The sequence below is a fragment of the Epargyreus clarus genome, unplaced genomic scaffold (genome assembly GCF_041222505.1).
Source record: "Epargyreus clarus isolate Ecla_fem2 unplaced genomic scaffold, WU_Ecla_fem_2.2 ptg000015l, whole genome shotgun sequence".
Classification (NCBI taxonomy): Eukaryota; Metazoa; Arthropoda; class Insecta; order Lepidoptera; family Hesperiidae; genus Epargyreus; species Epargyreus clarus.
In genome coordinates, this window is record NW_027332223.1 from 13,843,041 (window position 1) to 13,863,199 (window position 20,159).

Here is a 20,159-nt window from a genome sequence, read left to right on the forward strand (position 1 = left end):
AGTTGTCTACGTCAAGGATGAAAAACTTCTGATACTTACAATTTCTCGGCCGGCGCAAAAAAAACGGTGTGCGTGAGAACAAACTTACCTGAAAATGGAGAAAGGTTATATTTTATGACTGTAATAAATAATATCATTCGAAATCCTTTGAGAGTAGACCTTCTATTGGAGAATTCAAGTGACATTTAAAATACATCAATCATTTATCGTGCAAGTAATCATGTAACATAATGATATGATATTTGCTACTCGTATATTGTAGCAAATGTCTACATATTTTTTACTGGATAAGAGATCATGAAATACGAATCATTCAGAGTCTGTAGGCGGTTGCTGAGGCGTTAAAAAAGTTATAGATAATGATATTCGCTTATCATCAGATGGAATATGTGGGGATTAAGACTAGGAGTTCGAATGTATTTACAACCATAGCACAGTCCAGGTATTTTTTTGCAGACACAGACTCATTCCTAACTATTTCAGCTATAACAATAATTAAGAGCATCGTTTTTTTTATAATATAGGAGTAGCAGACGAGCATGCTGTCCACCTGGCTACTGCCGCCCATGGACATCTATAATCAACCCCAGATAGGATCAGATATTCCTATCTGAGGTCGGCCACAAATGCGCCGCTACCCCTGAGGACGAAGCTGGAACGCCTCGGAAAAGTCTGTCTTCCTTACCACACCCTTCAAAACGGAACACAGCAGCGCCTAACACTGCTGTTATTAGGTAGAAATAGGTGTGGCGGTGGTACTGCCGGAGTCAAACCCCAAAGGGTTCTACTATCTTCTAATACCTACTATAGCATCCAACCGGAGTTCGGACTTAAGGAGTATTGTATGCCTTATTTAGAAAGCGTTTTAACTTATAGGATGCAGATAGTTTATATGTATGACACTAGTATTTATGTATTTGGGATCAACTAAAGAATGGAATCTATATCTATCTGAGTAGGTCTAATACCTATGGGTGACAAGAGCCACACATAATGAAATATACGTATTAAAATAATGTAATAGATATATTAAAACTCACGAAAGGGAATAAACACTAACTGAAATTCTCAATAAAAAAAAATCATATACGCCAGCTATGAATATATCGAACATGAAAATGATGAACTAACAAACGATTATTCCATTCATGATTGTTACCTAAACCTTCATAATGGATAAGCTATTAGAGTACGTTCAGCGTGTTTAATAAACGTTAAAAGAAATAGAATGGAGTTTGAACGTAACAAAAGAAATATTTTCAAACAATTGCAATCGACTGAAGATATAAAAGAGGGGAATCCTCGGCATTTTTCACTCAGTAATATCAAATTAATGGGACCGCACCCGGCTAATATTGAAATACTTTTACTTCTTTATAGAGATATATTTAGTAAAGATTTCTTTAGAAATCTCAATGAGATTGTGTTAAAAGTGTTTTTATTTTTATTGTTGTGAAGTGAAATTTATTACCCACGTCGTGAGAACTGGTTAGTAGTATAAATTTTTAATCTGTGATTGTTCCATAATTCAGCACCTACTGCTTTTGGAAATATTAACTCTCTAAATATATAAATAATTTGGAAGTAGAAAGTAGTTTCGTATATCGATATTTACAATACATTCCAGAAATGTGGCGGCCTTTTCTAATTGTCCTTATATCAGCAAGTGTCGAGGCGAGGTATGAAAATGTTAATTTTAAACAAGAGTGGTGGGAGACAGCTGTTTTTTATCAGATTTACACACGGTCGTTCATGGATAGCGATGGTGATGGAGTTGGTGATATAAATGGTGAGAATATTGAAAAATATTAGAATTAAATCCAATATGTAATCTACATTGTACATAAAAACAATAGTAAATTTTCTAATTTAATGATATTAGTAATTATGGTTTAGGTAATTTACAACATAAATACAATTAGTATGGAAAATAATAAATTATTTAAAATCTGACTTAATAAAAATCACTTCTAAAATAAATTAAAAAATATATGTATTATATATAACTTTAAGTGGAAACGAAATTATTGCAATATGTTAATAAAAATTATTGAAATGTAATTTAAGTAAATCAAGGTCAAATAAAACTAAAGTAATTCCAAATTTTCTAAGGAATAACATCCAGACTAGAATATTTGAAAGAGCTAGGAGTAGACGCTGCGTTGCTGTCACCAATTTTCAAGTCACCGATGCAAGATTTTGGTTACGACATTTCCGACTACTATAGCATCCAACCAGAGTACGGCAGCATTGAAGATCTTGAGCAGCTCCTAACTAAGGCAAACGAACTGAGTGAGTCTCTTATTATTCATAGCCCAATCCATTATGTAAATTTATGCATTGGGTTCCAACGAATTATCAAAATTTCTCAACTCCAGCTCAATTTGTTTGCGCTCAAAATGAGTTACATGTTTCTTGATGAAGTTGCTCGTTGCTGCGACTAATTGTTTGTTTAAATAATTACACTTTATCACATTATCACCATTTAATATTGCACATTTGTTATTCTCGTCACTTTTAAAATTCAATGTAATTCTGGGTAATTTTTACACGTGAGACCTGACCATTTGATACCTTCTTTAATCTTTCCATTTCAGTTACTACAAAAATATTTACTTCACAGAAACCCTTAGTTAGGCTGCCTATATCAAATTTTCAGATATCAAGATAGTTTTGGACTTCGTACCTAATCATACGAGTAACGAGAGCGAATGGTTCGTTAGGTCGGCCAACAGAGACGAATACTATAACGATTGGTACATTTGGGAGAGCGGGCACCTAGACAGCCAGGGGAAGAGACAACCTCCTAACAATTGGGTAATATTTTTCAGTTTTGATAACTCCTTACAATTTTGATACCGTTCACACCGTTTATTTTTTTATACGTAAAAATTACATCGAAACAGATATGTAACTAAGATACTTTAACATAGTATATTTTTATGTATTGGTACTACCTTCGCTAATTGCATTAGATAATTATTTGCTAAAGTGATTAAGTTCACTAGGTTTAAGTAGAGTATTTCGGGCTTTTATTGCGTCATGACTTTTGGGGAAATATAATAATATTATAATACTGCAATTAATATAAATTGTATATTTATATTAAAAATGTTCAGTACATTTCATTGAAGCTCCATGAAAAATACAGTTTCTTGTAACACCGTAAGTAGACACTGAATAACATAAATGAAAAGGAAACAATTCAAAACGGATCTAAACAATTTTAAGCGTCAACAAGCTACCTCCGCTTTGGAAAACGTTCAAGTTATGCCACAGTACGCTATTGCAGTTTCATAGCCCACATAGTAAATATGGTATATTTTATTTATTGGTACTACTTTGACTACTTACACTAAATCCCTGCTAAAGTGATTCACTAAGTTTAAGTAGAAAAAAGATTGAGGCTTTAATTCCGTCATGACTATTAGAAAAAAAATAATAATACTGCAATTAATAAAAAAAATAACGTACATTTTCACTTTAATAGTACAAATATTAATTATATTTCATTATTCATTGAAGCTTTAGCATAAATACAGTTCCTTGTAACACTACAAGTAGAAACAGAATAATATAAATCAAAAGGAACAATTCGTTCAAAACGGATCCAAACAATTTTGAGCAAGCCACAGCCGCTTTGGAAAACGTTCAAGTTATGCCACAATACGCTATTACAATTTCATAGCTCACATGAAGGATATGGAGAGCTCGGAAGTGCTCTGAAAACAATTTCACTGGCGTGCACAAGCGGATATTGTGTTCACCCTGCTTTAACATCGTGTATTCAGATTTATTTGTATTCTTTCATGGCACGGAAAACCGTGGATAGAGAAATATAAAAGGGTACTTTATGTATACCATACGTATATTATTATATTAGTATGAATGAAGCTTATTATTATGCAAGATAATTTTACATACACAGCAATAAATATGGCGTTTTAAAATCATTATATTAATTTTAATGACTAAATCTTGCTTAGTTATTGTTAGTTTCATTTTAAAGAATATAGATATGATGCTTTCATATTGTTAGCAGAAAGATACAATCTAATGCTTTTACATATTAATGTGTTTTAATATGTAACGTTTTACATTGACATACATTTACATATTATAAAGAAATGCACATTTAACTTAAGTCTTCCGCAATAACATTGGAACCAAACCCACAATACGTAACGAACAATAAATAAATCAAAAATACAAAAAGTATAGTAGCCAAGCGCAAAAAAAAACTCGCTCACTGTATTTGTTATCGCAGATAAGTTTATTCAGAAAAAGCGCCTGGACATATTCACCGAGCAGAGATCAGTACTACCTGCATCAGTTCAGCGAGGCACAACCAGACTTGAACTTTCGCAATCCTGTCGTTGTAGAAGAAATTAAAGTAAGTAATAACGTAAAACTAGACTTGAATGTGGTAGTACTTTTTGTGGTCCAACGGCGCCGCCGCCGTACCTATTTATACCTTATAATAGCAGTTTTAAGCGCTGCTATGTTCTCGCTTGAAGGGTGTGGTAAGGGAGACATACTTTTCCAGGCGTTCCAGCTTAGTCCTCAGGGGTAGCGGCGCATTCGTAGCCGACCTCCGATAGGAATATATAATCCTATCTGGGGTTGATCACAGATGTCCATGGCGGTAGCCACTTACCATCAGTTGGACTGCATGCTCGTCTACTACTCCTAAATTATAAAAAAAAATCACATGATTGGCACATGCCATGAACTCCGAACCACCTCAAACGCATAAAGGTGTCGATGTGTTGCAAAGGTTGACTCTTTGTTGTGCTAAAAAACTGACACTCAATTGTATCGGCAAAAGCGCCTGCACAAATCAGATTTTTTTTATTTCTAACGGTTTGTTGACGCTTAGCAAGCGTCCGAAGGCGCCATAATATTAAATTCGTATAATTTAGTGAGGCGCAACCATATTTGAATTTTGCAGCCCTGTCTTTGTAGAAGATATTGAAGTATATAAACATTTCGAGTTAATTAAAAAAAACTTCATCGTCATCCTTTGAATAAGTGTAATTTAACCATAATTAGATTCGAACTTTTACAATATTGTACTTATACTTAGCAGAAATGAAAATAAGAAAAATTCGAAGACAGTGAAGAAAGTCTTTACATGATCACTTGTTGCTTTTTATAAGCACTTTTACTTTTTGTGAAATTTTCTTTATTACTGAAGGTAATTAGAAGATAGAAGATAATTAAGGATGCCTTTGGCAATTCTACATTTTCTAAAATATTTTTTAATGTTTACATTTTACAAAAAATGTACATATATTTTGATACGTCATTAAAAACCATGAGATACAAATCAATAAAATACTACAAAAAACACTATTATTCGTAGTACATTATGAAACAAAGCTACCAGCATATAGCAAAGAAAATAACGCTGAAATATAACTATAAAATACGGGATGCATACTCCGGTGGGAAATCAAACAAATCGAATATTATTCATATACTCGTATGTATATGTAAAGGTTGACAAAACTGTTGAGGTTATTATTTTCTAGTTATAGAACATTTATCTCTTGGTGGCTATTTTTCATTTAGCGCAGAAGTGAATGTTGGAGATATTTTTTTTTTTATTTTGGAGTAGTGGACTGCATGTCCACCTAATGTCAAGCGGTTACATGGACATGGATTCAACCTCAGAAAAAATAAATTCGTATCTGAGATCGGACACAGATGTCTCCCTTGCTACACTCCTTAAACCAGAACTCAGCGACGCTAACATTACAGTTGTTAAGCTGAACTAGGTTTGGAGGTAGTGCCGCCGGCTTCGAACAAAGGGTTCACCTTGTATGAAAAGAAAAGTAAATATAAATTTACTTTGACGCTGTTTGTTCAACGATTTAAAGTTATAACGGAGTAACATAAATTGAACAAGAAACAAGTGGAGCACGGTAAGGCAATTGATTAATTAGAAGGTAATTAGCAAGGGCTTTATAACAGCTGCGATATGTGCGCGTGTTTTCAGTTTTCAGCGATACATTTGTACGATACATACATGACGTCACACGCACGCGACTACGTTAATTATCGTTACGCTAGAAACATGTTTGCAAATCACGAAAATAATAAGGCCCTTAAGTTATATTCCTTCAACATTAACATTTACTATCTCCTTAATATATAAGCTGTGATAGCCGTGATAATGGTTTAGTAACTCGGCCTCTCGAACGAGGGGTCTGAGGTTCAAATCCTAGGCCTAGACCTCTGATTTTTCAAAGATGTGTGCGTATTAGAAATTGATTATCACTTGCTAAAAACGGTGAAGGAAAACATCTTGAGGAAACCTGCATACCTGAGAGCTTTATATAAAAAAAACTCAAAGGTATGTGAAGTCTACCAATACGCACTTGACCAGCGCGGTGGACTATGGCTTAATCTTTCTCAATCTGAGAGGAGACCCGCGCCCAGCAATGGGACAGTATTGGGATGATGACGTACAGTTACTATAAGCTTTAGATCGAAAGGGTCTTTTAGAATGACGAGGACAAATATTATACCTTCCCCATGTTGACGAATATCTTTAAGAATTTTATGAAGATCTCTCCGACATACATTTCATGATGTTTATATTATGTTACCTTAATAATAATTATTAGCAGATATTCAGATGCTATCTAACTGATTCCTTACACGTATGGAGATGACAGATTTTTTTTAACTGCGGCATATTTCTTATCGTAACAGAAATAAAATTGTAATTACATATAGACACTCGTATTTACCAGGAAGAATACGTAAAGACAAATGCGTGATTGATATAGTGTTATGTATCTTGTTTCATTCCACATCCCTTACAAGAAAACCCTTTTATGCTGTTTATTTCGTCGTATCAAATTTAATGTATTGATATTGATTACTTTCTGTTGGTGTTAAAATATTTCAAGCTGACTAGTATCGACATCTCTGAGATAAAAGAAGTATTCGTTCTGTTGTAGTATTCAATTATTCAAGTACTTCAGAGATGTTTCATATGAGGTGTTTCATCTTAATTATGCACAGACGGCTATGGCCATATAACATTAGGCTGTTTGTTCTTTTTGCAACTTTGATATTGTACATTTACTTATTTATTACCCTTTACAGAATATTCTAAAATACTGGCTGGAAAAAGGCGTTGCTGGAATGCGTATCAGCTCGGTGAATCATATTTTTGAAACGGATAAAGATGTCTATGGAGGCCGTTACCCTGATGAACCGAAGACCGGGAAACCAGGGGTGGGTCCACATGATTACCCGTACCTGGACCACGTTTACACCAAGGACCAGGAAGAAACGTACGACATGGTCTCGCAGTTGGGAGAGGTGTTCGATTCCATAACTTTAAGGAATAATCTGACCAGGTAATATTGAATTTTATTTCAATGTTGAAATACTTCAAAATTATGAAGAGTCGATAGTCTATAAGTTAATACGGAAACTTTCAATCTAATGATGTTTGAACTTTATGAAGAGTACAACGTTAGTGACATTGTTATAAGTTCACGTAAAAACTTATTCAAAAGTACTGTTACAACAGTATCCACAGTAAATTGCCCTGTGTTTGCTCCAAACTCGTATACAATAGTCACTTGAGGTATTCAAGAAAGATGTATCATACGATACGAGAAACATAGTGACCCATTATGCAATGCAAATGCGTTGGTGGCTTTGTTAAATAGCCATTCTCTGTCTTCATTGTGAATATAAGATAAGATTCCAATTGTATAGGAAGTGAATGACCAAGATTATTTGCATGAAGAATAGATCTTGATTACTTGTCAGTGACAATCTGCAGAATAATTCGGGTATGATAGATGTAGTGAACGTTAGAGATTACTTGGGATTTGGCTGGGAATTTTAAAATAAATGTTAATGTGAAACATAACATCTCTGTATGAGGAATTATATGTTACGCAAAATATCATTGTTGCTGCATTGAATAAGTCGCTCATTTCAGGCAAAAAATAGTTTGAATAACAAGAAATTATCAAAGAAAAAAATCCAATACCCTGAAATATGTGCACCTACCTAACGTCCCGAGCAATCCGTCATCGTAAACGTCAATTTTTTCCTTCACATTAAACATCCTACATTCTCATTTTTTGTTAGACATTTCTCTAGTAATGTTTTCTGCTTAAATATGTCTTCGTTCCGTCCATCGTTCATGTTCTATTAAACAAGGTCCATTGTAGCACTAAAAGGATATATGAGATCATTTTGGATCGTAAATCTAATCTTATTATACTATACATACCTCATGTTTATATTTTGTAAATCTTTTTCTTGAGTTAAATGGACAAGTTGTGTTTTTAATTAATCGTTATATTCAAAAAATAATAAAATAGTAGCCTCCAGTATCAAATCCTGAATATTTCCCTAATTTGTATCAACTATTAAATGCTTAAAAGTTGTTACCAATATTTTCAGGATAATGATGACAGAAGCTAGTACAAATATAAAGAATGCTGTGAAGTACTATGGTGATAGCATTCATCTGGGCGCTCACGTTCCTCTCAATTTCGCCTTAATCGAAGGTCTCAACAAGGATTCAGATGCCAGAGACATCAAATATGCGATCGATCGTTGGTTGACCTACAAACCGCTAGGAAAGCCAGCTAATTGGGTGGTAAGCTCTTTGATATTCATTGAGAAGCTCTACACAAAGACTCAATGTATAAAACATGATCGGTGGCATTAAATCTCTAAAAGTGAGTGGAAATTATTAAAAGATTATTTACCACGACGACGATTTATGAAATGTAAGTCTTAAGGTATATTGGAATTTTTATGTTCAAGAGTATTTGGGGACATTTTTCGAATTAAAAATATCAACCCAATAAACCCAATAAATATACAAAGTCAATGTTTTGAACTGGTAAATAATTCCTCTTCTTTTTTTTGATTTTCAATATTGGCGATGATATAGCTAATTTGGTTGTGTGTGTGAATTATTTTTCAGACTGGCAATCACGACAGGAGTCGAGTCGCCAGCCGTTTCCGAGTAGGACTCGTTGATGCCTTTAATATGCTCGTGCTACTTCTTCCTGGTATCGGAATCACTTATATGGTAAGTCTATTCAATGATGTAGCAAGTCATGATGCTGAAAAGGGCTTATGGGCACACGAAATATTCCATTCCTTTTAGACCCTTGTCAATAGTATCGGTTTCAACCAACAATACTATTTGTTTTTGTTAATGTGTTCATATTACTCCTTCGTATAAAATCTAATTATATACATTTTGATACACTCCATCGTACAAGTACATGCTCGAGAAATGTTCATACTTTTCTTGGTAATATGTGAAATCCATACGTGCCATGCGTGAATTCAAAGAGACTTCGGAAATAGACCTTTAGCATTTGTGAAGGAAAATTGTGTACTATACTGGAGACATAATGGTATAATTGTACTATATTTCATTTACAAGGGTGAAGAAATCGGCATGGTGAATGGATTCGTGCCTTGGGTGGAAACGAAGGATCCTCTAGCTTGTAACACTGATGATCCGGTAAACTTTGTGGACGTATCCCGCGATCCTGTAAGAACACCTTTTCAGTGGAGTATCGGGAAACATGCAGGTAATATTTAAATGTCATTAATTTTTTTACACTTATGTTTTTTTTTTTTTTTTTTTTTATATTTGAACCTGACGATAAAGCAGACGTGCTACCTGATGGAAAGTAGTCAACGTCGCCTATGGACATTTGCAACACCAGAGGAGTCGCCAATGCATCGCCGGCTTTGAAGGAGAGCTCTTTTTGCACCTATTTTGAAGAGCCCCATGTCATAGCGCTCCGGGAATACCTCAGAAGGAAGTTCATTCCACATTTTGCACGTCCGTGGCAAGAACGTCCGCGCAAATCGAACCGTGGAGGACCGCCACGAGTCCAGTTGGTGTGGATGGAACTTCATCCTTCGGCGAGTGGTGCGATGGAGGAACGGTGATGTAGGCACCAGGTCAAATAGTTCCTGGGAACACTCACCATTGTAAAGCCGGTAGAACACGCAGAGGGAACCTATGTCCCTCCGTAAACTTAAAGGTTCTAGCCGATCGGAAATCCTCGGATCGTTGACGATTCGTACTGCGCGTTTCTGTACGGAGTCAAGTGGGTTAAGTTGGTATTGGGGTGCTCCTGCCCAGAGATGCGAGCAGTACTCCATGTGGGGTCTCACTTGCGCCTTATAAAGCAGAAGGAGTTGCCCCGCAGTGAAGTACCGCTTCGCTCTGTTCAGGACGCCCAGCTTCCTTGATGCCAACTTCGCCTTAACGTCCAAATGACCCCGGTATTGCACATCACACGATATGTCAACTCCTAGGATCCCTATACTTTTATCAATGGTGAGTGGAATTCCCTGGAACCGTGGCGCTATGACGAATGGGGTTTTTTTAGCGGTGAACGCGCAGACTTGCGTCTTCGTGGGGTTGAACTCAACAAGGTTAAGTCGACCCCATGTCGAGACCTGCTCCAGAGAGTTCTCGATTTCAGACACAAGTCGGATTCTGCTTTCCTCCACGAGAGTCCGAGAGGTGTTTGCACGGCCTGTGTACACAGCATCTCCCGTACTATCATCCGCATAGCAATGAATGCTGCTAGATTTTTGCAACATGTCATTGATATGCAGAATGAATAGCGTGGGAGAGAGGACAGAGCCCTGGGGCACGCCAGCATTAACAGGCTTCGTGTCTGAGCAGCACCCGTCAACTACGACTTTGATTTGCCGCTCAGACAGAAAACTGGCTGTCCATGTGCACAACCTCTCGGGAAGACCGTAAGATGGAAGCTTCGCGAGAAGGGCCCTATGCCAGACCCGGTCAAAGGCCTTTGCGATATCCAGGCTAACCGCCAACGCCTCACCATTACTCTCAACGGCTTGCGCCCATCGGTGTGTGAGGTACACCAGAAGATCACCAGCTGAACGGCCCTTGCGGAAACCATATTGGTGATCGCTGATCAGCTGGCGATCCTCGAGGTACCTCAGAAGCTGGGTATTAACCACACGCTCCATTACCTTTGAGAGCAAGGAGGTTATCGCAATAGGCCTGTAATTAGCCGGGTCACTGCGGTCACCCTTTTTAGGAATCGGGTGAACGAGGGCTACCTTCCACGAAGACGGTACTTCACCTGTGGTATAGGAAAGCGAGAATAAACGCGTTAAGATGGGAGTCAACTCGGGAGCACACGTCCTCAGCACCACTGCGGGGATTTCGTCCGGCCCACTCGACTTCTTGACATCAAGGGACAATAGAGCTCGCCTGACAGCTTTCTGCGTAAAGCGTATATCAGGCATAGAACCCTCACACCGCGGGATGGTAGGCGGTGTGGCCCCCTTGTCATCAAGAGTCGAGTTTGAGGCAAAGAGATTGCCCAGAAGATCGGCTTTCCCCTTTGCCGTGTGGGCCAGAGAATTGTCTGATTTCCGCAGGGGCGGTAGTGAGGAGTGACAGAAATTACCCACGACAGCTTTGGCCAGCGACCAGAAGGCTCGACTCCCGGAGGGGTAACCAAGTAGTCGCTCGCCAATTCTGCCAATGTGCCTAGACTTCGCCTTGGCCATATACTTCTTTACTGAACGGGAGGCAGCGTTAAGTGCGGTTCGTAACTCGGGGGTCTTCGGATCCTTGCACGCGTGTGCTGATGCCCAGGCTTGGTAGGCCTCTTGCTTATGACGTGAAGCCTTAGCGCAAGGCCCATCAAACCAGGGCTGACTCCGCCCACCGACGGACACGACAGAGTTTGGAATGAAGCATTCCATACCCTGTCGTATGACGTCGGCCACAGAGTCAGCGCACGTGCTAGGATCACCCGAGACGAAGCATAGCTGCCTCCACGGGTACGAGGCCAGGAATTCCCGGAGCCCGTCCCAATCTGCTGACCTGTAGTGCCAAACTTGTCGCTTCCCCGGTGGTCGAGCCCCCGTGGGACGCGACAAGGGCACAGAAGAACTTACCAAGCAATGGTCAGAAGATCCAAGAGGAGCCTTGACCATCACTTGGTAGTCATCAGGATGGTTGGTTAACAGAAGATCCAGTAAAGACGCAGTATGGGTCTCAATATCAGGTACCCTAGTATGACCGGGTACGACCTGGGAGAACCCATATGCCAAGGAGAAGTCATACGCAGTTCTTCCGGCGAAGTCCGTGATTCGGGAGCCTAGCCATTCAATATGGTGGGCATTGAAGTCACCCAGAATGACCAACTCCGCCGAAGGGCACTGCTGCAGCATTTTGTCAGTCCCCCACTGGACGTGCTCGAATAGTCGAGTTGTCTCAACATCTCCGCTGTAGGACCTATAAAGGCACGCGTAGACGCGGGTCTGCCCCCCAATATCCACGCGCACCCACAACAAGGATAGGTCCTTGTCTTCGAGGCAGCTGAGACGGCGGCAGCAGATATCATCCCGAACATACACACATACCCCGGCTCGACGCCTGAAGGCATGTTCTAAACTGTAGCCGGGGTAATTTAAATACGATGTTTCGCCCGAGGGCGATATCTGCGTCTCCGTCAAAAAGAGAAAAGCCGGCTTTGCCGTCTCAAGGTGGTGATGGACGGCATCCAGATTGGAATGGAGCCCCCTGATGTTGCACATGTCCACAGTAAGTGTGGAGGAGGTCGCCGCTGAGTAAACGTTTCCCTTATTATTCTGCCTTTTCATTCTGGTGGTATAAGAAAAAGAGGAGGAATTTGAAAGGACTTGCGATGCTCCTTCGACGCCTCTCGGGACAAGGTGTGGATCCCGTAGCGCCGTGCTCACAGTGGTAATGTGGGATGCTGGCGCGGGGGACGGAAGGGCCCCCGGTCCCCCCCGTGCACGACTACCCGGCTCCACTCCGGTCTCTTACTCCGGCAGGGTAATCGTGCAACGGGATTTTTCGCCGGTTGGCGGGACAGCCTCCCGGGCCAGAGGTTGACGGTGTTACCCGGGTTCGGGTCCCCAACTAACCGGCGGGCGGCCAGCGGAAAACCGTTTCACCGGGTCTCCCTGGCCCCCGCGCCAATACACCACGCCTCCGAGAGCAACGACGCCTAGAAGGACCCACCGGACCAGAAAGGTACGCCGTCGGAAGCACCACAGAGGATGGGAAGGGAGGATAGGGGATGAACTGGCTCCCAGGCGCACTACCGAAACACGAAGAGTCGTTATTAGCGGTAGACTTCGGCCTGAGGGTGGTAGCTAGCCAGGCAGATCCCACGAAGAGATCTTACCACCAAGCGGGACACCTTTGGGAATTACGCCAGGCAGTGTCAGATCCAGCAACCAGTGGGACCGTCGCAGTAAGATGTTAAATGCCCGAGTAGACGCTGCTGCCCATCTACCCGGTAAAAACCCTTAGTCGCCTTCTACGACACCCACGGGCAGGTATGGGGTGGTCTATTCGCCGCCGGAGCCACACGGCACATGTAAAGTCAATAAAAGTTCTTAAGTAAAATATTGCGGATTAAGCTATGCCTTGTCATTGTTGCTAGTGTTAAACTTTAATTTACCAAAATTATTACAATCGTTTGTCAGCTTACATCATTTATATGCTTACATCATTTCATATATGTTTCCGTATATTCAGATAAATTTAGCAAACCAAATATCGAAACCATATAACACGAAACACAAATTTTATATTGCTAACTGAACCCGTATTAACCCGTATAACGTAATCGGATAACCATAAAGTACACATTATCGCACCTCTGAGCCCCAAAGTGAATTTACATCCCTTTGTGAAGGAAACACGAGTTTGCGGACAGGTCGAGTTAGGGGGATATGTTTATGGGGACATTATTCTCCCATCGGGTAAGCACTTCCCGTTACCGCGTTTGATCGTTACGTGGGTATCCTGTCTTGACGAATAGGGGCCGCACTTTTAGAAAATAAATAGTAAGTTCATTACAGTAAAATATTAAAATCTTTAGAAGTATCTTCCAACTCACTATAAAAGTAACATGATAGAATATAATAGTAGGATTAGTAACATGATGGAATGGATAGAGGGCATTTATCAACCTGTCTAATAAAAATGCACAAATTTAGTTCGTATTCTGGGGAAAGTATGTTCTTATTTTTTATTATTTGTTTTAGACGAAAAATGCTTTTTTGAGTTTTCTTACACATCTAATGCAAGAAATTGGTTTGAACTGATGGTAGTACAGTTTTTCTTGTGCAGTTTGCACCAAGTTATTGTATAAAGTCATTTACATTGTAACGTCGTACCTGTAACTCTATGTTAACCAGTTTTGGTAGCTTGGACAGCGTACATATGAGGGGAATATACTTCCCGCTTGCATGTCAAGAGTAAAACAAAAGCCCCTTTGGTCGTTAGGTGGGAAATAATAGTGATCCCTCCGGTAGACGTGAACTATTACCGGAGCGATTATATTTATTGCCGAGCCTACGTGCTTTATGAATATTGTACGAATACGCTCATTACGAATGCTGATCGCTTTTACCTAACATTTTCTTTGAAAAATAATACAATACAAGTATAAGGTACATTTATTATGAACTGTTTACAGTTCTATTTGGAGTGAAGATAATTTTCTTTTATTTTTTACGTCTCACTTCTGGGAGGGTGTCATATGGCACGTTTTCAGCTATCATAAGTAATATAGGAAACAATGAAACGACATTGAAATTCTGTGAAAATAATATATGGTTGATTATTAAATGGAACGCAAGCAAGTAAGACAATATTTTATAAAAACACATGCAAAAAAGACGGCGATGTGCCTGACGGCTTTTAAAGTGTCGGACGTAAATAATAAGTATATGATTTAATTTTAGATATTTTACATTAGAAATATAAATACTAATATTATAAAAAGGAAAACTTTGTTTGTATGTTTGATTGTAATGAATAGGATCAAAAAGTAATTTTATAAATTATTTCACCGTTCGAAAGCTACATTATCCACGAGCTATATTTTATATGAAATATATTTGATAAATAGATTTTGAGGCGATACAAAGTTTGCCGGGTCAGCTAGTTAGAAATATAGTTGCCCATTATTGTTTTTATTCACCGATCCTACATATGTGTAGGTATTATGAGGAACTATAAAGCATGTATAATTATAAATGCGAACATAAACGAGGTTACAGTATATATATATATATACAAATCGATTGTATGTTAATATTTTTAATGTATTAAACATATTAACATACATTATACAATCATAAGTCTAACAATGCCTAGAATTTTTTAAAAGGTTCTATTGAAATAAAACACGGATTTCGATTTTTAGGTTTCTCCGGAGCAGATAAGACCTGGCTGCCAGTGGCAGACGGTTTCGAGACTGTAAACGTAGCAGCTCAACGTTCAGCAGTCCGTTCTCATTACCAAGTATACCGGACTCTCATGAACCTGCGCATACGTCCCGCCTTCCGCCTTGGCCGTTACGAGTCCTTGGCTCTCAATACTGATGTGTTTGCGTTTAAAAGGTTTGTTCAATTGTATACTAGGAATTCGCGTAAAATAACACACATTGTTGAATGCAGCCATTATCATTTTCCTCCATATGCGACTCTTTATACAATTGGAAAAGCTAGTACTCTAGTTTTATCTTTAAGACTTAAATAAGTACTCGCCAGCGGAGTTGCAATAGGAAATATGCCCTCTAATTTTTCACGAGGTTTGATCACAATAACTGCCATCACTGGCTTAACGTTCCCTTCGAAGCACAGAAGCGCGCCTGAACATCTACTAGTTAGTGGTCACCCGTTCAGCTTCCGATGGTATTCGAGACTGCTCAGTTTAGTATATTGGTCACTATGGTTTTGTAACATTGTAGCTAACGGTTCAGAATTTCGATCTGTTACCACCTTGTATACAGGCAGGCAAAATGGGTATATCCAGTATTAATCCGTTAAGAAAAGATGCGTTAAATATTTGATCGTAGCAAATGACGATACATCTATCCGCTTTCGTGTAGGCCTTGTGAGAGCCTTGTGAGAGCATCGTGTAAACTCTCAAGGGGGTTGCTAGGTACTTTGATCCTGTCGTTTCCGTAACGATATGTGAGGCGAAAGGATTTTTACTTAAAAAAATTGCTCTTTTTATGTTGTTTATTTTGCTATTCGATATTCAGGCGCCCATTTTTAATTGATTGATGTGTAAATCTTTCTAATGAAAAAGACATGCTAATTAAATATAATTTAAAAATTGCAAGCTTTCATAACTTTATTACCATTTTAAGCGATGATTTTTAAAAGTCCTCTCCCAGTGCTCATCTACGTTATATGAAGAACGCAAATGCAACGAATACAAATTTCGTGATTATAGCGTTACTAGACTCAACGGTTTAAATGAGGTGCTGCTAGTCAGCGTAAGTGGTATAGTCGTAATTTGATATTTTCTGATTTATTCCTCTGAATACGAATACCGAAGTGGGCGACAAATTCCAAGTTTTTAGATGTTTTCGAAATAGGTCCTTCCATATAAGTATAGTTCAGTAACAAAAAATGTCTGCTATCGGGAATACTGATAAAATTTTGAGTTATTATAGTAACTTCAAATTGTTCGTGTAATATAACACACAATGTTGAATAGTCTTTTCTTTTTTTGTTAAATTTGCTTGCACACTACCCCGTATCTAGCATATCTAACTTATGTACATAGAGAAGATTTATTAAAGCTTATATCTTAAAGCGGACTCCGAGTTACAATAAACCTGTCAATTAAATAAAACTTGTTTTTCATGCATTGCAGGTGGTTCAACGACGACACGTATATCATAGTCATGAATGTTGGGAGAACAGACCAAATTGTTAATCTGACTGCGTTCGACTTAATATTCGGTCAGCTAGAAGTAGAAGTTAGCAGCGTCCTCTCGTCAAGAACTTACAGGTATTTTATATTCTTTCAAAACACATTTGCATCTTAATCCAAAAAAGCTCATCATGATATGAAATGCACAACTTGCACTAACTTTGGGTATGTGTGTGGGTATATGCACACACACACACACATAACATAACGTGTGTGTGACGTAAGTGAGTTGCTTATAACAATAACAACATTATTAACGTAAACGTTTTCGTATAAACTTTTATATTGTTTTCAATTACTTTCTCTCTTCTAGCGATACACAACATTTTTTTGTTTAATAACGTCCAGTAAAAAGGTATCCTACGATATTCTTCTATGTATTCTGAGCCTTCGATCAAAGTACATATTTGGTCGAAGTGTTGCATGAAAATTTCATGATTAGCATCTCATTTATGCTTAATTCCTACAGGAACCTAACTAGGTTACAACCTAGATAGACAAAAAAGATAAGTTGCAATATTTTTTTCAAAAAGGTAAAAACGTACAAGTACTTACAATTCTTATTTTTTTTTATTTACAAATTTGTGTACACAGAGACATAACAAAAAAAGGCATTAAAAAGAAATGTAGTACAGAGGACTTAGCTGGATGATGCGGTATTCATTCTTGTCACGCACCTCAAATTCGTGTGTTCATTATAATATTTTGCGTGAAGGAAAACAACGTTAGGAAACCTAAATGCGTGAGTGTTTTCCCGATGTTCTCAGCAGTGTGTGAGGAAGTGACGAAATATGTGTTAGCTATATAATATTGTAGGCGCATTCTCGACTCATAATCCAATCTAGAATTTATACTGGCATACAATAACGAAAGAACGAAGCTATTATCCTGAAACGAAGCTATTTGTCTGGTGGAAAATAGAACTTGGATTCTTCTGTATTAGGATCTTTTGAATTTGGATTCTTCTAAATTTGGAATCATCTTATAGTTGATCATTCTGAATAGATTGATATTAGGATCTATGTCAGTGAATCCTTTCTATTTGAGATCGTTTAGATTTTTTTTATAATATAGGAGCTGCTGTAAGCAGCTGCTTAAGTGTCTTTAATATAAGCGCTGCTGCGTTCTGGTTTCAAGGGTGTGGTAAGGGAGACATACCTTTCCGAGGCGTTCCAGCTTAGTCCTCGTAGGTAGCGGCGCATCTGAGGCCGACCTCTGGTAGGAATATCTAATCCTATCTGGGGTTGATTACAGATGTCCATGGGCTGCAGTAATCACTTACCATCAGGTGGACTGCATACTCGTCTGCTACTCCTATATTATAAAAGAAAAACTTTATTTAAACGTATATCATATTTTTGGATTACATTAAAACATTATTTTTACAGTGACAACGTCCAAGCTAATTATTTAGACTTGACTCCCGACGAAGCGTTAGTATTGAGGATGCAAGTGTAATGTAACGTTAATAGTGTTATAAATAATAAATTAATTATTTTATACATGAATACATTATAATTAAAAAGTGGTATAATACATTATTAATTTATTATTTTATTTCCTTTTCCTAGATATAATGTATCGATTTACATAATTATTGCGTATTTCCACATGATTGGAACTTTTACGTTAATAATATTTCCCCGTTTGTTTGCCTGTCTGCTTTTAATACGTGTATAGTCCGCACCAAACTTCAAGTCCTCTCTGAAGTTGTTGCGTGCAGATTTAGTTAGCATATACTCCGTAACGTAAGAGCACACTACCGCAGCTATGTACTCATGAGTGAGAGCGGGCAGCGGGCTTGTGGCTAATCTGTCCCGCTTTTCCGATTTACATGACAATTTTATTAACATAATTATAAATAATATTATGTTACATGGTGAAATTTTGTATAATGTAAAACTCGGTAACGCCTTGCAAACTGTTAATGGTATTTTATAGTATCCGCTAAGTAAAATTGGGTTATACTCGTAGTATGGTATGAATTTCAGATACACATTGATAGTGTCAGGCGCGCGCTGTTGCTTAAAAAGTTATATTTTTCTCTGCAATATTTTGATACGGTGGCTGTGTTACTGTAAACATAAATATTTCAATATACTCGTACATTGTACTGAAAAATATATTTTGTCTGCTATGACACACATCTGACGCACTCTAAATATCTGTAAGTGTGAGTGAAACTTTATATTCTGGTTGTAACCTTGATATTAAGGTGTGTGAACTTTATGAGCGTGATGGATCGTTATGGTGACCTATGCTCTTCCCATTCTAAGAGTAGACCCGATTCCAATAACACCATATTAACGTCTCAATGATGATAAGAAGTACCAGTTCTGTAGGTTATGAATTAATATCTTATATTAAAGGATCTGTATACAATAATTGTACCGTTAGATAAAAATTACGAAGGAGATTACTGAGATGAGAGAGATTACTAATTTTATTATAATTAACTGTCAATATCTCGTAGGTATTATTATAGTCATATAATTGTTTACTAATAAATTGCTATTGAGTTATTAAGTAGATAATTCCAGCTCTTTACATGGATTTTAATGATATTATCTTTATGTTCAAGTATTTTGTTTACATAAATATTGTTGAGTATTGCATGCGCATTAGTTCGAACTGAACTGAATCACTATGGTTATTTGCACAGAATCAATTTTCTATAAAAAAAGTGCCAGGTTTTGATAAGCACCATTTCTGTTGTCATGGTGTCGTAAGATGGGAAAAAAGATAGACCGCAAGTATATACTTAGCGTTTTTATTAAGTTATTCATCAGCTGTTAAGAGCGACTTGATCAGGCGAGTTAAGAGCTATAGCAACAACAAATCTCCCCTTTGTTGGAACAGGTCTAAGCCCAATAGTAGACATATAAGGGTCGATTTATATTTACGGACGTTGAACGTTCCAGACATGGACCGTGGCAGACAAATTCATATTTTCATACACAAGCATACGGATACGAGACTATACACTACATTGTATACGAGAGAACAATAATATTTATCTGACACGTCTGACTCGCTCTATGCGTGCACATAAACGAAGCTTAAATTCTGATGAACGAGGAGTAGGTCGTACAATAAGATACCATTCAGTTAATATGCACTGCATGGTATGTATGCACTGTTACGTAACCTTTACAATATTTTCTTATATAAGTCAATTTCCATTCTCGATACTACTTACACTTTTATCAAACAATCTTGAAACTATAATGTCGTACATTTCACGTACCAGTGATACGATATCATATCTATAGAGAGTTTTGTTTGTGGCCGTTTCAACTGTAAACAAGTTAAAAGTATTCATCGAACTAATTATTGTAGATTTACGACCTTCACAACTTTTCATCATTATAATTTT

At 37.9% G+C, this 20,159-nt stretch overlaps 2 protein-coding genes across 5 annotated transcripts in view; one reads left to right on the forward strand and one right to left on the reverse strand.

Annotated features, from left to right (window-relative positions):
* Pde1c (Phosphodiesterase 1c) overlaps positions 1 to 20,159 on the reverse strand; it is a 254,027-nt gene that overhangs the window by 125,906 nt on the left and 107,962 nt on the right. The gene's annotated exons all lie outside the window — the stretch shown is intronic.
* LOC140748227 (uncharacterized) overlaps positions 1,633 to 20,159 on the forward strand; it is a 57,799-nt gene continuing 39,272 nt past the window's right edge. The window contains 9 exon segments of the mRNA XM_073080990.1: positions 1,633 to 1,789; positions 2,113 to 2,292; positions 2,660 to 2,817; positions 4,268 to 4,393; positions 7,120 to 7,376; positions 8,443 to 8,641; positions 8,975 to 9,082; positions 9,446 to 9,596; positions 15,261 to 15,456. Of these exon segments, the coding sequence (XP_072937091.1) occupies positions 1,753 to 1,789; positions 2,113 to 2,292; positions 2,660 to 2,817; positions 4,268 to 4,393; positions 7,120 to 7,376; positions 8,443 to 8,641; positions 8,975 to 9,082; positions 9,446 to 9,596; positions 15,261 to 15,456 (1,412 nt within the window). The 5' untranslated portion in view covers positions 1,633 to 1,752.